Source organism: Crinia signifera, chromosome 6, assembly GCF_055691185.1.
Source record: "Crinia signifera chromosome 6, ASM5569118v1, whole genome shotgun sequence".
In the NCBI taxonomy this organism is placed as follows: domain Eukaryota; kingdom Metazoa; phylum Chordata; class Amphibia; order Anura; family Myobatrachidae; genus Crinia; species Crinia signifera.
In genome coordinates this window covers 48,595,111-48,609,156 of record NC_139222.1, presented here as the reverse complement: position 1 = coordinate 48,609,156, position 14,046 = coordinate 48,595,111, and the positions used below count along the sequence as shown (strand labels likewise).

The window sequence follows — 14,046 nt, the reverse complement described above, 5'->3', positions numbered from 1 at the left end:
ATAGGCAGAGGCAGGGCCAGTGGTAGGGTTTTGGGCATCCCCCTGCAAACTAGAATGCTTTTTTTGTGAAAATTGCTGTGCAGGGCCAATGTGGAGGTTAAAATGGTACACCTCACCATTAGAGGTGAACCAGCCTCAGGACTAGTTTATGCAGCGGAAGGGAACGCTTTGGTGAATAGGTGAGTTTTCAGTGCCCGTTTGAAGTTTTGCAAGGTTGGGGGGAGTCTGATGGAGCGACAGTGTGCGTTCCACTGAAGAGGTGCAGCACAGGCAAAGTCCTGTACTCTAGCGTGGGAAGCAGTGATCAGGGTAAAGGAGAGACGACAGTCATCGGCCGACCATAGAGGGTGGGAGGGTGTATGAATGGAGATGAGGTTAGAGATATAACTTTAACCTCTGCATGCCATTTACACCCTCTGAACCATCATGTAAATTCTTATCCATTCAACTATTATTATTTATTACCATTTATTTATGTAGTACACGCATATTCCGAAGCGCTTTAAGAGAATATTTGAACATTCACATCATTTTAAAAGCATGGGTTTGGAATCTGAGTCTATTTGTCAGTCTGCAATGTGGGACAGTGTCAATATTTTTCATTGATGGCCACACCTTTATCTATTGTTTTAGTCAGTCAGAAAAGTCAATGAGATATGGGTACTCTTTACTTAGAAGGGCGCCCATCTCGGCCATCTCGGGCATTGAATGCACTAAAAAATCAGGTGCGATGCGACAGACGAGATGCCCGCGATTTCCCATAGGGAACAATGTTAAATGTCTCAATTGACCCGATTTTCCTGTTCAATGCCTCAATTGACCCGATTTTTCCATAGGAAACAATGTTAAATGGGCCACAGAGGCCAAATAGGCACCCTGAAGTGAATAATGGCCACCCGAATTGTTAACACCACCCCACGATCAACGTCAACCCGAAGCGTGGCGAGCGCAGCGAGCCCGTGAGGGGCGGCGGTACGCGTCCTACGACCTTTTCATACCCCCACTATCCACGTCGGCGTGGAGTTGAGAATAGAAAGTGTGGCGAGCGCAGCGAGCCACCGAGCCCGAAGCGTGGCGAGCGCAGCGCGCCCCGCGAGGGGACGCGGATACCTTCACAGGTATCCGCGTCCCCTCGCGGGCTTCACAGCTGTCCGCGTGCGCTCGCCACGCTTCGGGCTCGGTGGCTCGCTGCGCTCGCCACACTTTCTATTCTCAACTCCACGCCGACGTGGATAGTGGGGGTATGAAAAGGTCGTAGGACGCGTACCGCTGCGCTCGCCACGCATCGGGTTGACGTTGATCGTGGGGTGGCGTTAACAATTCGGGTGGCCATTATACACTTCAGGGTGCCTATTTGGCCTCTGTGGCCCATTTAACATTGTTTCCTATGGAAAAATCGGGTCAATTGAGGCATTGAACAGGAAAATCGGGTCAATTGAGACATTTAACATTGTTATTTAACATTGTTCCCTATGGGAAATCTCGGGCATCTCGTCGGTTGATCGCACCCGATTTTTTAGTGCATTCAATGCCCGAGATGCCCGAGATTTTTTACTAACGATGCCCACGATCAAAATCGTGGGCGCCCTTCTAAGTAAAGAGTACCGAGATATGTTTGCCATGTCACCCCCCCCCCCAGTAAATCCATGCTGTTTGGGATCCTGTAAATTGCTGGATTTAAGATATTCTACTATTCTCTTAAACTTTAAATATTAACTTTATCATTTTCCATACTACTGTAAGGCTCACTGGTCAGTAGTTGCTTGCCTCTTTGTTGCTTCCACTTTTGTGCAGTGTGATGACCTTCACCATTTCCCAGTCCTCTGGATTCATTCCTATAGCTAGTGACTGGTTGAATAATTGTGTTAATTCTGTTAATAGTATCCATGGATGTATCCCATCTGGTCCTATTGATTAATCCACTTTTAGTTTTGACAGTTATGTTAGGACCCTGTATCTGCCTTATTTGTATGAATGTTCTAACAACACACTGTAACTGTGGTTTCTCCCCTATATCTCTGTAGTGAATACTAAGCAAAAATAATTATTTACATGATCTGTAATTGCCTTGTCTCTTTTGACCAGAATTGCACTCTCTGTTTTAAATCTTATTCTCCCTCATCTGCTTTTCTCCTCTCACTTATATACATGAAATTTTTTTTCCCCCTTTACGTATTGACTAATGCTGGGTACACACCAGGACGACTAGGGCCCGATCCGCACAATCTAGATCCAATTCCGATCAATTGGATGTAGATTGTGTGCTGATTGGGCCCTTTTCTGACCTGGTGTGGACCGATACCGATCCGATGCGCGGTCCCGCGGGTCGGTCGGTCGTTATTGAGATCCTACCTGCTGCAGGTAGGATCTCAATGACGACCATACAGCCGGGTGCGGGTCGCCATCGGATCGGACCCGCTCACGGTGCACATCGTGAGCGGGTCGTGCCCCCCGCGTCATCGTGAGCGGGTCGGACGAGACACTGACGACCCGCTCACGATGTGCATCGTGAGCGGGTCGTCCTGGTGTGTACCCCGCATAAGCCATTTTCTTCCCAGCTTGTGCCTTTGAACTTCTGATTACCTCCTTAGCCTCTTTCTGCCTGACAACATACTCCACTTTGTCATTATTATTTTGAGTCTACTTATATTTCGTAATTGCCATCTTTTTTTGCATTCACACTAGTTAATACCTCTTTTGTAAACCACTTTATCCTTATTGTACTGTAAATAAGCATAGATTACTATCAATTTTATAACTCTACTCAACTTCCATTTGTGATAGAATTGTCTCTGAGCAGACTCCTATAGGTATACTTTTATATCAGAGTGGTACAAGGGAATAAAATACAGATGTATGTGAATACGCATCCTGGAGTTTACCAGAGCTATGTTCACATGTCACCCAGGGGCAAACGCAGGATTTTCAGAAGGGGGTTTCCAGAGGGGCGGAGAAAAGCACGGAGATGGACACTTAGGTGACCCACTATATGCCGGGTCAGTTAAAGTATTATAGATAGACCAAATGTATATAAATAATAATATAATAATAATAATAATAATAATAATAATAAAACAGCAGTGTAGACCCCTGGGCATAGAAATGTAATGGGGCCCCTACCGATCCTCCAGTGGTAGGGGTGGGGGAAGCTTTGATGTCCCGCGGGTGGTGGGGGGTATTATATCAACTGCTCAGCATGTAGCGCCTGGATCAGTGATTTCCACTAATTACTCCTTTACTGCACAAATGGTGGGAGATGGGGTGGGAGAAGGGGGCATTGGGCTGAATGAAGGGGCCCTGATACATAACTTCCAGGGTGGTAGAGGATGTTTAATATGCAGAGGAGGGGTATATAGTAGAGTGGGCTTATTATTCATAATTTTCTGGTGGGAGGACAGCTTGCTTGACTGCAGATATCTCCAGTTCACGGAAATAAATTTCTTAGATTTTAATGTAATTAAAAACTAGATAATCCCACCTACCAAATGGTATTGGGGATTAGGCGATGAGAGTTCAGGAGACAGAGCAATCTGCCAACGAGAATATAAAACTACATACCAGGTGTGTGGAGCTGCTGCAGTAACCAGCTGCTGGAAGGCTGATATCTCTGGTTTTGGGAAAAGTAGAGACAAGCTTCTAGTGTCCATCAAAGAGGGAGAGTCCCAGCTTTTGGAATATACCCTCAAAAAAACTCTAAGTCAGACAGAACTTGAAATATCTGACTGGGAAGAGCAATTAACAGGCTTGGATGGGGACCACTGCTTTGAAGTCAGATATCTCCGGTTCCCAAGGGCCGATTTTTAAAATTCTTGTACCTATGGAAAGAGGGGACCCTCAGCTTTCAACCTAAGGCCCTAAGACTCCTGGGGGGGTTTCTGGGTACTCAGAAACCCTCCCTGTGTGCGCTACTGTCACCAGAAATGTTTGCAGGAAAACCTGGTTTATTAAAGTGAGAATTGCACAGAAACATTTTGTCCAAGTCAGACCTGAGAACATCTGGCTTTTATATATAATATGGCACCCACTGTAAAATTGCCATTTCACAAGACCGTCCGGAGTGTGGCCTAGTTCTGTCAGCCATGTTTTAGCTAGTATAATTGGATCAATCAACAGCTATAAACCATTTATAAATAGAAGATCATTACACATTCTTATACAGGCACATCATTGACAATACCACACACAGCGTCACTAATATACTTTACTAACAGCACGCATCCTTTGCCTGTAACATTTATAGGAACTGTAAAATGTATATACAGACACGTGTAAATTGTGTCGTCATATAAACACACTAAAATGAAATATATAAAGTGGTGAATTCAACATGTTGTGTGCACTGAATGCTTTTCTAAATGATGAGGGCAGGCCACAGTCTTGGAAAATAAATTCCGAAATATTTCTTATTTAGAAAAATACTTGAATTTCTCTTAAAATTCCTTCTTAATTATTCTGCACTTTTTCATGTTTTTCTTTTTCTGCTGTTGCACTATTAGTACTGTATGCAATATTTGACATTAAATATATACACATTATAAAATAGTTTTTTGGAAGAAAATCAGTTTTACAGATATGGGTTGAAATTTAATAGGATGAGAGATTCAGAAAGTAAGAGATTTGGTAAGAAATCTCCAGGTTTTTTTTAAAAAGCGGCAATTATTTACACTTCAAAATCAAACTGGTTTTGCAGTGTAAATGATTGCCGCTTTTAAAAAAAACCCTGGAGATTTCTTACCAAATCTCTCACTTTCTGAATCTCTCATCCTATTAAATATCACCAATGTTCTTTTGTACTGTGTCTCATAGGGGTTGTTCAGACCTGATCAATGCGGCACAATATAGCAGCACCCTGCGAACAACCAGCCATTTGATAGCCGCTGCACAGTCTGAGGGAAATCCTGCCCCGTACAAACCTGTGAACTTCTTAGCACGGTTTGTGAAAATTAGCTGGATCAGCCATTCAATGTTATGAGATGCTCACCTTCTTATTATTTTTTCCAATGTGTGCAGTCTTTGCGTAGCCCAGGATTTCCCTTGTACTGTGATAGATGCAATCCGATTGGGACCATAGCTGACCTCACAATATTCCCCTGAAATGCTTGGGCACTGTGTTTTCCCTGACACTCCCAGAAAAGGGCCGGTTATCAACATCAAGTGCCGGCATTCTGCCCATCAACTTTGGTTGCAGCCAGCATTCAAAAAAGTATCAGGATTTTATTGCATGCGCGCTATGATCTGTATGCATGCACAGTCTGTCGTTAAGCCCCTGTCCTGCGAATTCACAGCTGTGCGATCAGGTCTGAGTTTATAATTGGCTTTGTCGAAGTCCAACATATACTTGAATTTATAATTGGCTTTGTCAAGAAACTTTTTAGCTTAAAAGCCACGTACATAAAAACAAGCGGCAAAAGTGCATTGCTCGTGTACACTAACCATGGCTGTCTTCAAGTTATTGTACTTTATAGTGAATGGCTGTCGGCACTCTGAATAGCTTCAACCATCCACCTCTTAGCATACTGACAGACTGTCTGCCTGCAGACTGGGAGGCTCTGATTGTGTGACCACCTTCCTATCCTGTGTGAAGGCCCCTACAATTGCAGCTGCCCAGTGCCAATATTTACATGGACCTGACGCTGGCAGGCTTGTGACATTTGTACATCCTTGTATGATAAAAAGTGCCCTGATACAAGCAGCCCAGCTTTGTTCCATTGTATATGATCTGCTTTGTAAGTGTATTATATCAATTCCTATGTGGTTAAAGCCTAAGCCCAACTTACCTGGTACACTGCCTGCAGAGTTTCATTGCATCTGTCTATCATTTTAAATAAAAAATGTAATCAAAAATAAGGTACGGTACTCACCTCAGATGGTCGCATTGTATATTCAAATAATTCAAATGTTGTGGTTCGATGTACTATGCATCTCCTTTTGGAAGCGGTACATTACGCTACCTATCATGTGCATAGTGGCGTTGATGATGTCCATATACAGATGTCGTGCCTATCAGTCAGCGCAGGGGCTCGCCAGAATGCCCCTGCTGGCGAGATGGTGCTCCATCTGACTGAGACGTGCGAGCGTCCCACATGCACACGAGTCCCAGTTTCTGGGCGGCGGGGCATACGCACCCTGCCCGTCTCCGCTTCAGGTAGACGGGCAGGGTTAGGGGATGTGCGGGGAGGTGGGGGCACTCGGTGGGGACCGACGGCGAGGTGGCTGGGACCGACTGGAAGGGGTGCACCCGCGTCCCCTTCCGGCGGCTGCCAGGGGCTGGCGGTTGGTGATCCAACCGCCAAACCCCCGCTAAATGGCAGACGCTACATCTGTACATGTACAATAGCAATTAAAAACACAAAGGACAGTGCTTCCAAAAAGAGCAATCCTTTGCTACTTATGACACAAGAGTCCATCTGTGCACGCGCTGCCCAATGTATAATTGCCTCCCTTTAGGGCAAAATGAGAAAAAATTACATCTATAGGTGGAATCAATGTGGTATGTAATTTATTTTAGATGTGTACATTGTATTTCTTTTCTGTTATCTAGTTATGCTAAAATTTGGCCCAACAATTATCGGTTCTGCTTTTTTTTTTTTTAAACTGTGGTTATTATACCGTGTGGACATACAGTACTATACTCTCTGACTAATTGTGCTTCCAAAAAAAGCTGCTTCACTCCTATTGAAGAATACATGGAGTTTTTTTCTGTGCAAGAACATTGCATAATTGTATAATAAATAAACAAAAAAAAAGTATGGAATAACCAGTATTTAAATTTGTTATATTTGTTATATAAATATCTGCTGTAGTGCATACAAAAACATGGCATCATAAAATATATACCTTTTTTCACAAGATAATGGATTATAATAGCTATACTTCAATAGCATGTACACTACACTCAATGACAAATGTTGCCAAAGTGCATGTACAAGATGTTAGCATACAAAACTTGGTCCAATACCTTCTCCTAGCCTGTCCAATGTGTCAGCAGTGGAAACAGTGACACCTACAGGGTATAACACTCTACAAAACATAGAATACATATGAAATGAAGCAGCAATTGCATTGCATTTAGTAACTCACGAGAATGGATTTACAGTATAGTGTGTGTATGTATATATATATATATATATATATATATATATATATATATATATTTTTTTTTTTTTTTTAAATTGTGGCATGTTCTCTTCCATTAAGGGACTTTAATTTAATTTTCCAGTAATTTACGGAACACATTTTAAAAATTGGCATATCATTTAATGCTACATTATTTGAATAGGCTCCATTATTTTGGGTACAAATTTTTACTTGTAGAGAGACAGGTGAACATTTTTTGTGCAAGATGTCATTCACCTGGACCTCTTTTAAAGGTGACCTGGAATGTGGTCTTTTAAAATAAAGGGTGTTTATTTAAAATAAAGTTTTTTTTGTGTAAAAAAGTAATTTTATTATGTGAAGGGGCATGCTATTTGGTTCCAGTGCTTGCAGTACATGAATATATATTTCATTTAATTTTTTTTTTTACACATGACGTCAGCAGAGGGAACCGCTCATTACATATTCACTGCACACTGGTCCCGCTCATTAGATATGCACGAGCGGGACCAGCGCAGTGGCTCCCTCCTCCACATCCCCTGCCAACCCTCCTGGGGACAGCTTATACTGCCTGTGTCCTCGGGAGCCCTCCTCCCCCACAGTGTCTGGCGCAGGCAGGGAGGCTTCCACCTCCCTGCCTTGTGCCATCCCCCCGGCTCCCTGTGGCATTCGCCGAGGGGTTAAAAACCGCCATCAGGGGCAGTGAGCAGGAGTTGAATAGGGGGAGAGGGAGGGCTGGCAGTGAATGCTCCAGCCCTCCGGAACACGGCGAATGTGCAGCGAATCCCAAACAAGATTCACTGCACATAGCGATTAATATAATTGAATACTGTCCTTAGGGTTAATCTGTAATTAGGGTTAGGGAAAGACTTAGGGCGGTATTCAATGTGAATACCGGCGACGTGCAGCGGATCCTGTTTAGGATTCGCTGCACATTCGCCACTGCTCGCTGCGTTCCGGAGCCTCGCCGGCTCCGGTATTCAATGATTGGTTTTAATAATGGAAACTTGCGCTAGTCTAAGCAGCTCTTGTAGTAAAGTGGTGATAGGTTAATTTGAAAGAGCGCTGAAGAAATAAATAATTAATATGAATTATGAGCATCGGAATTAGTGGGGAAAAAAAGAGTGAAAAAATGAAAAAATATGGAATAAGATGACTAAGAGTGGAACCTGTAAAGAAAAAAGGTTAGTATAATGTTTACACCTTTTGTCCCCAAAAGGGTGTAAACATTATACTAACCTTTTTTCTTTACAGGTACCACTCTTAGTCATCTTATTCCATATTTTTACATTTTTTCACTCTTTTTTTCCCCACTAATTCCGATGCTCATAATTCATATTAATTATTTATTTCTTCAGCGCTCTTTCAAATTAACCTATCACCGGTATTCAATGAGTCAGGGGCTCGCTGCCCCTGACCGGCGAATTTGAGCTCCTGCGGCGGACGCCGCAGGGAGCCTGAGGACGGTGGCAGGCAGGGAGATGGAAGTCTCCCTGCCTGCCCCAGAACGTTTGTGGGGGGATTTGGGCTCCCCGGGTGCCAGGCAGCACAGGCTGCCCCCCGGGGGTGCCAGCAGGGGACCGGGTATATTTACTACATGAATGTGTAATGATTGCATTGCATATGTAATGATCGGGTGAAGTGAATATATGAATATCTAAGGCAGGGGTTCCCAATATTTTTTGATTCACGGCACCCTAGAGAATCAGACTTTTTTTCACGGCACCCCTAGGTCAATTTTTTTTTATTTAGATTGGGTTTATATGCGATTTTTAGTGGCAGTTATGTGGTAAAGGGCAGGATTTGCTTCTGTTGGTACACATTCTATGATTGCCAGCTACCAGCACTGGTTTTGCTCATAAATAATTAACCATTAATAATTTGAGTTGGTCCTAGACCACCAAGCCGTGGCACCCCTGCATGTGTCCCAAGGCACCCCAGGGAGCCACGGCACACAGTTTGGGAACCACTGATCTAAGGTACTCTTTACCTAGCACGGCGCCCGCGATTGGCATCGCGGTCATCGGGGGTAAAAAATCGCGGGCATCGCGGCCATCGCATGCACTAAAAAAACGGGTGTGACGCGATGCCCGCAATGCCCGCTATTTCCCTTAGGGATCAATGTTAAAAGTGTCAATGGACGCGATTTTTGTGTTCAATGCCTCAATGCCCGCGATTTGTCCATAGGAAACAATGTTAAATGGGCCACAGAGCCCTAATAGTCCCCCTGAAGTCTGAAATGGCCCCCACAATTGTTAACGCCACCCCACGATCAACGTGAACCCGAAGCGTGTCGAGCGCAGCGAGCCCGCGAGGGGCGGCGGTACGCGTCCTCCGACCTTTTCATACCCCCACTATCCACGTCGGCGTGGAGTTGAGAATAGAATAGTGTGGCGAGCGCAGCGAGCCACCGAGCCCGAAGCGTGGCGAGCGGACGCGGACACCTGTGAAGCCCGCGAAGGGACGCGTTTACCTGTGAAGGTATCCGCGTGCGCTCGCCACACTATTCTATTCTCAACTCCACGCCGATGTGGATAGTGGGGATATCCACGCTTTGGGTTCACGTTGATCGTGGGGTGGCGTTAACAATTGTGGGGGCCATTTCAGACTTCAGGGGGACTATTTGGGCTCTGTGGCCCATTTAACATTGTTTCCTATGGAAAAATCGCGGGCATTGAGGCATTGAACACTAAAATCGCGTCCATTGACACTTTTAACATTGTTCCCTATGGGAAATCGCGGGCATCGCGGCCATCGCGTCGCACCCGTTTTTTAGTGCATGCGATGGCCGCGATGCCCGTGATGGGCGCCGTGCTAGGTAAAGAGTACCATATCTAATGAGCGGCTCAGCTCCGGCGCCCCCTGCTGGCTGGTCTGTGTAAAAAAATAATAAAAAAAAAATATTTTTTTTTTAAATTAAATATATATTCTTGTGCTTACAGCACATGAATAAAAATAACATGCCCCTCCTCAGAATAAAATTCCTATTTTTTTTACACCAATTGTAAAAAACAAAACACTTTATTTTAAAAGTTCACATTCCACTTCACCATAAAAAGATAGCGATTGCTACTCGGTGAATCATGGCGAAAAAAACCTTGAAATGTATTCGCCATCTGGTCATTAAATAGGGTGATTCACCGTTTTTGTCAAAAATTCGCCTTACAGCACAAAATCGCCATAAAAACCTGGCGAATCAGCCTCATTGAATACCGCCCTTAGATTAGGGTTGTGGTTAAACTGCACTTAAGGTTAGATTGCAATTTCAGTTAGGCCTATACTTAGGTTTATTTTAAATACCATTGTTGACATTCACAATGTCATTTTGGCAATATCAATATTATACTTTTGAATGTTGACATAATATACCACACCCATTAATCTCATCTATATGTTTTGATTGGAAGGTGTAACTTTTTCTGACAATCATTTCTTCTTTATCCACAGGAAGGTGAAAACTTAAACTCCTCCTAGGATACTGGCTCAGAGGACACTTTGTGAAAATTCTCCAGCACTAATTCCTGGCAACCCCTCCATAAGCTTCCAGCTGCACACAGAACTCTAGAACATACTGGGCTTTTTATATATCTATATATAGATACAGACACATGATGCTTGTCATTCTGGCACTGGTGGCAGAATGGATGGTTGCACTGATTTGTGAACTTTAAGTCAATTTTCGCTCACTGTTTGCTCTTTGGGTCTTCACTGATGGCTTTCAAAATCTACCAAATCGTAAAGTGGAGAGTGGTCATTGCTTAAGGACACCAACAGGTGGCAATGTATTTGACTTGGTAACTTACCTCTTGAAAGTAAGGGCACAGGAAATGTGTAATTCTGCTTACTATATAAAAAAGAATATTGCACTTCTAAGTTGTGTTATCCAAAGAAGGAATTAACTATATTACTGTCAAGGGTGATACTGATCACCCCATTAGTCAGATAGTTTAGAGGAGTAATTAATACCAAACTATATATATGTCATTAGAATGTACAGGGTCACACTGGCATGGAACTAATAAACACAAACACAAGTGTATGGATAACCACTATCTACCTATAGCTTTACTAAGTATATGCATATATACAGTATATGTAAGCAATGCTTGCAATAGATGTGTGTTTCAGGGGTGAATCTTTGAATGGAATTGGTTCCCATCATAATTACATCTATAATTCCACTTTAATTTAAATGTATATGTGGAGTGGAAAGTCTTATTAGGCAGGTTCCAAAACATGGTTAGCCAAGCTGTTTAGTGAAGAACATTGTGATGTGGACTGTAAGCTTCAGCTGGCAGGCCCATTAAGAGTAATGTCTGATTATTTAAGCATTCCATTATGGTTTAAGGCAGTGGTTCCCAAACTTTCTTGAATAACATCACCTTTAAGTGTCAGCATTTTATTCACGGCACCTCTAAGACCAAATGTTTTTTTATTGCCAAATTTGAAGGAAATTGTGGGTACCTGTCATGTGCTCGGTCCTGTACCACCAAGCCTAGACACCCCTGCAAGACTCTCAAAGCACCCCAGGGGACTGCAGTTTGAAAACCACTGATTTAAGACATTCAAAATATCTCTTTGGCACAGAGTTTGTGGAAGATCTGAGCAGGTTATTCTACCACAGAGAAGACAAGTCAGCAAATTTACCAATCCTCCCGTTTTGCTGACTTGCATGCATCTGGAATGTCTCTGGCAAATAATAATGACACACAGACAAATGCAAACAAACCAACCAACATCTACAATCAGAGCAAATGTAATAAACAGCAATATTTTTTTTAACAGGGAAATGTTGTTTTTAAAATTGCAGCTTTTAATTCTGTGGCTGAAACCTGTGTTTTGACATAATGGCACTCATTACATTTAACCCAAAATGTATATTTTTATACAGCTGAACCGTTAACCCTATATTCCCCTGAAAATGTGTTTGGTGCTCAGAAAATCGAATAAATAACATCTTAATATAATTGCACAGCCTCCATAGATGGGCACTGGCGGCTGGGGTGGGGAGGCCGGTGGGGGGGGAGGCGTCCCCCATTAATGGCGGGGGGGGCATTAATGGTGGGGGGGGCGCCCCAAACCAGGCTACGCCACTGAGCTGAAGTGTCGTGAGGCGCAAGAGATTCTAATGAATTCAGCTGGATTTGGCTGCATGTGAATACCTCTATACCAATCTGTACCAATCTGTATGTGTGAAACTCCAGACACTTTTTCTTAAAAAATTAGAGGTAATTTCAGGAAATGATCACTAGGAATTCATGCAATATCCAGTCAGCATACTCATAGCAAAGGAATATACAGTATACCTCCCAACTGTCACAATTACAGCGGGACAGTCCCGATTTCGGGTCCTGTCCCGCTGTCCTACCCGCTGCAGGCATTGTCCCGCTGCGGGGGGTGGCAGTTGGGAGACCCCCCAATCTAATAGAATAGACGCTGTGCGCATGCGCACAGCGTCTATTCTCGTATGAAAATGAGGTTGCGGCTAATTAGCATAAGCCACGCCCTCATTTGCATACGCCCCGCCCCCTTTTCGGCCACTCGAGTGTCCCTATTTCATTCAATCAGAAGTTGGGAGGTATTTTATATATACTAAAAAGTGGTATATTTAATGTAACACATTTATTACATTATAAAAGTAGATCTTAAGACTATGATTTTATGAGTAATACTGCAATTCAATATATACCACGTGAGAATGTTATTAGAAAAGTTCCGTAAAACAGTAATAGGGATCTCACAAGCTGCTGTATATTTATATATAGATGCGTTGCAGGGGAACATCGATCTGCATGTATAATACACACCTGCACTAATGGTGCAGGCTCTCCAGTGAAGGGTTATTTCTGCCTTGTGTGTGTTTGCATTCTTTCACCATGCATTAGATTTCCCAGATAATGTGAATAAGGAATCGAGTAACATGAAGGCAGCTTCCAACTATGCACATCTGTTCTATCTTTTTGTAATTTCTTTTACTTTTACTGTAGTATATTCCGTTTTGATAAAGAAAAATATATATGTATTTTTTATTATGCATTTATACATGTAAACAATATATATATGCTAAATAAAGTAGTGTGTTTTTCAAAAAAGTCATGTGCAGTATGTTCTGAATGTCATTAACGTGGTTAAACCTCTTTACAGAGTATAGTTGAACATTCACAACTGTCCCTTCCCCAGTGGAGCTTACAATCTATATTCCCTACCACATGTACACGCACATACAGAAATTCTAGGGTCAATTTGATGGGAGCCAAATAACCCACCAGTATATTTTTGGATTGTGGGAGGATACCGGACTACCCGGAGTAAACCCACGCAAGTACAGGGAGAATATACAAACTCTGCACAGTTATAGTGGGTACCAGTGCACTTGTCATTACTGGCCGCAAACTGCATGGGGGAATATTACACTGTCAAAACACAGAGTAAAGGCAGCATAAACTTGGTCAATGGGTAGCTTCAGTTGATCTCACATACATACACACATACATACCATACATACATACCACATGAAAAGCCTGTGTTTGTCCCTCTGCACCTTACTCTGTAGGAGACCTCACAGTCCCAGTGCTGCCTCTGATTAAAAACCCTCCCATGACTAGGCTGCTGCTGTTGTTATCCATGGGCCTGAGAAGCATGTAATGAGCTCCACCAATCAGAGCTTAGCACAAATGTCTCAGTCTCTGCCCTCTGGTGCAAAGTGTCATGGGACTTAGTCAACTCCCAGTAATGCACTGCACACTTGGCTCCCAATGCTCAGCACCATTAATCATTGTCACATTGGCAGATAGGTGAAGCTGCAGCACTACCCCACTCCCATACACAAAACCTTTAGCTAAAAAAAAAAATATATATATATATATTTTAAATACATGCCAACCACAGGGGGGGCCTAGCTAGAGGGGGGCCCAGGGGCACTGACCCCTTGTGCCCCCATTAAAAACCGGC

At 43.2% G+C, this 14,046-nt stretch overlaps 1 protein-coding gene across 1 annotated transcript in view; it reads left to right on the top strand.

Moving 5' to 3' along the window:
• The window catches only part of CXCL12 (C-X-C motif chemokine ligand 12), an 81,259-nt gene extending 68,078 nt beyond the window's left edge, over positions 1 to 13,181 (top strand). Inside the window, exon 4 of the mRNA XM_083146131.1 lies at positions 10,543 to 13,181. Coding sequence (XP_083002257.1) covers positions 10,543 to 10,558 — 16 coding nt within the window. The 3' untranslated portion in view covers positions 10,559 to 13,181. The remainder of the gene's footprint in view (positions 1 to 10,542) is intronic.
• The last annotated feature ends 865 nt before the right edge of the window (positions 13,182 to 14,046 follow it).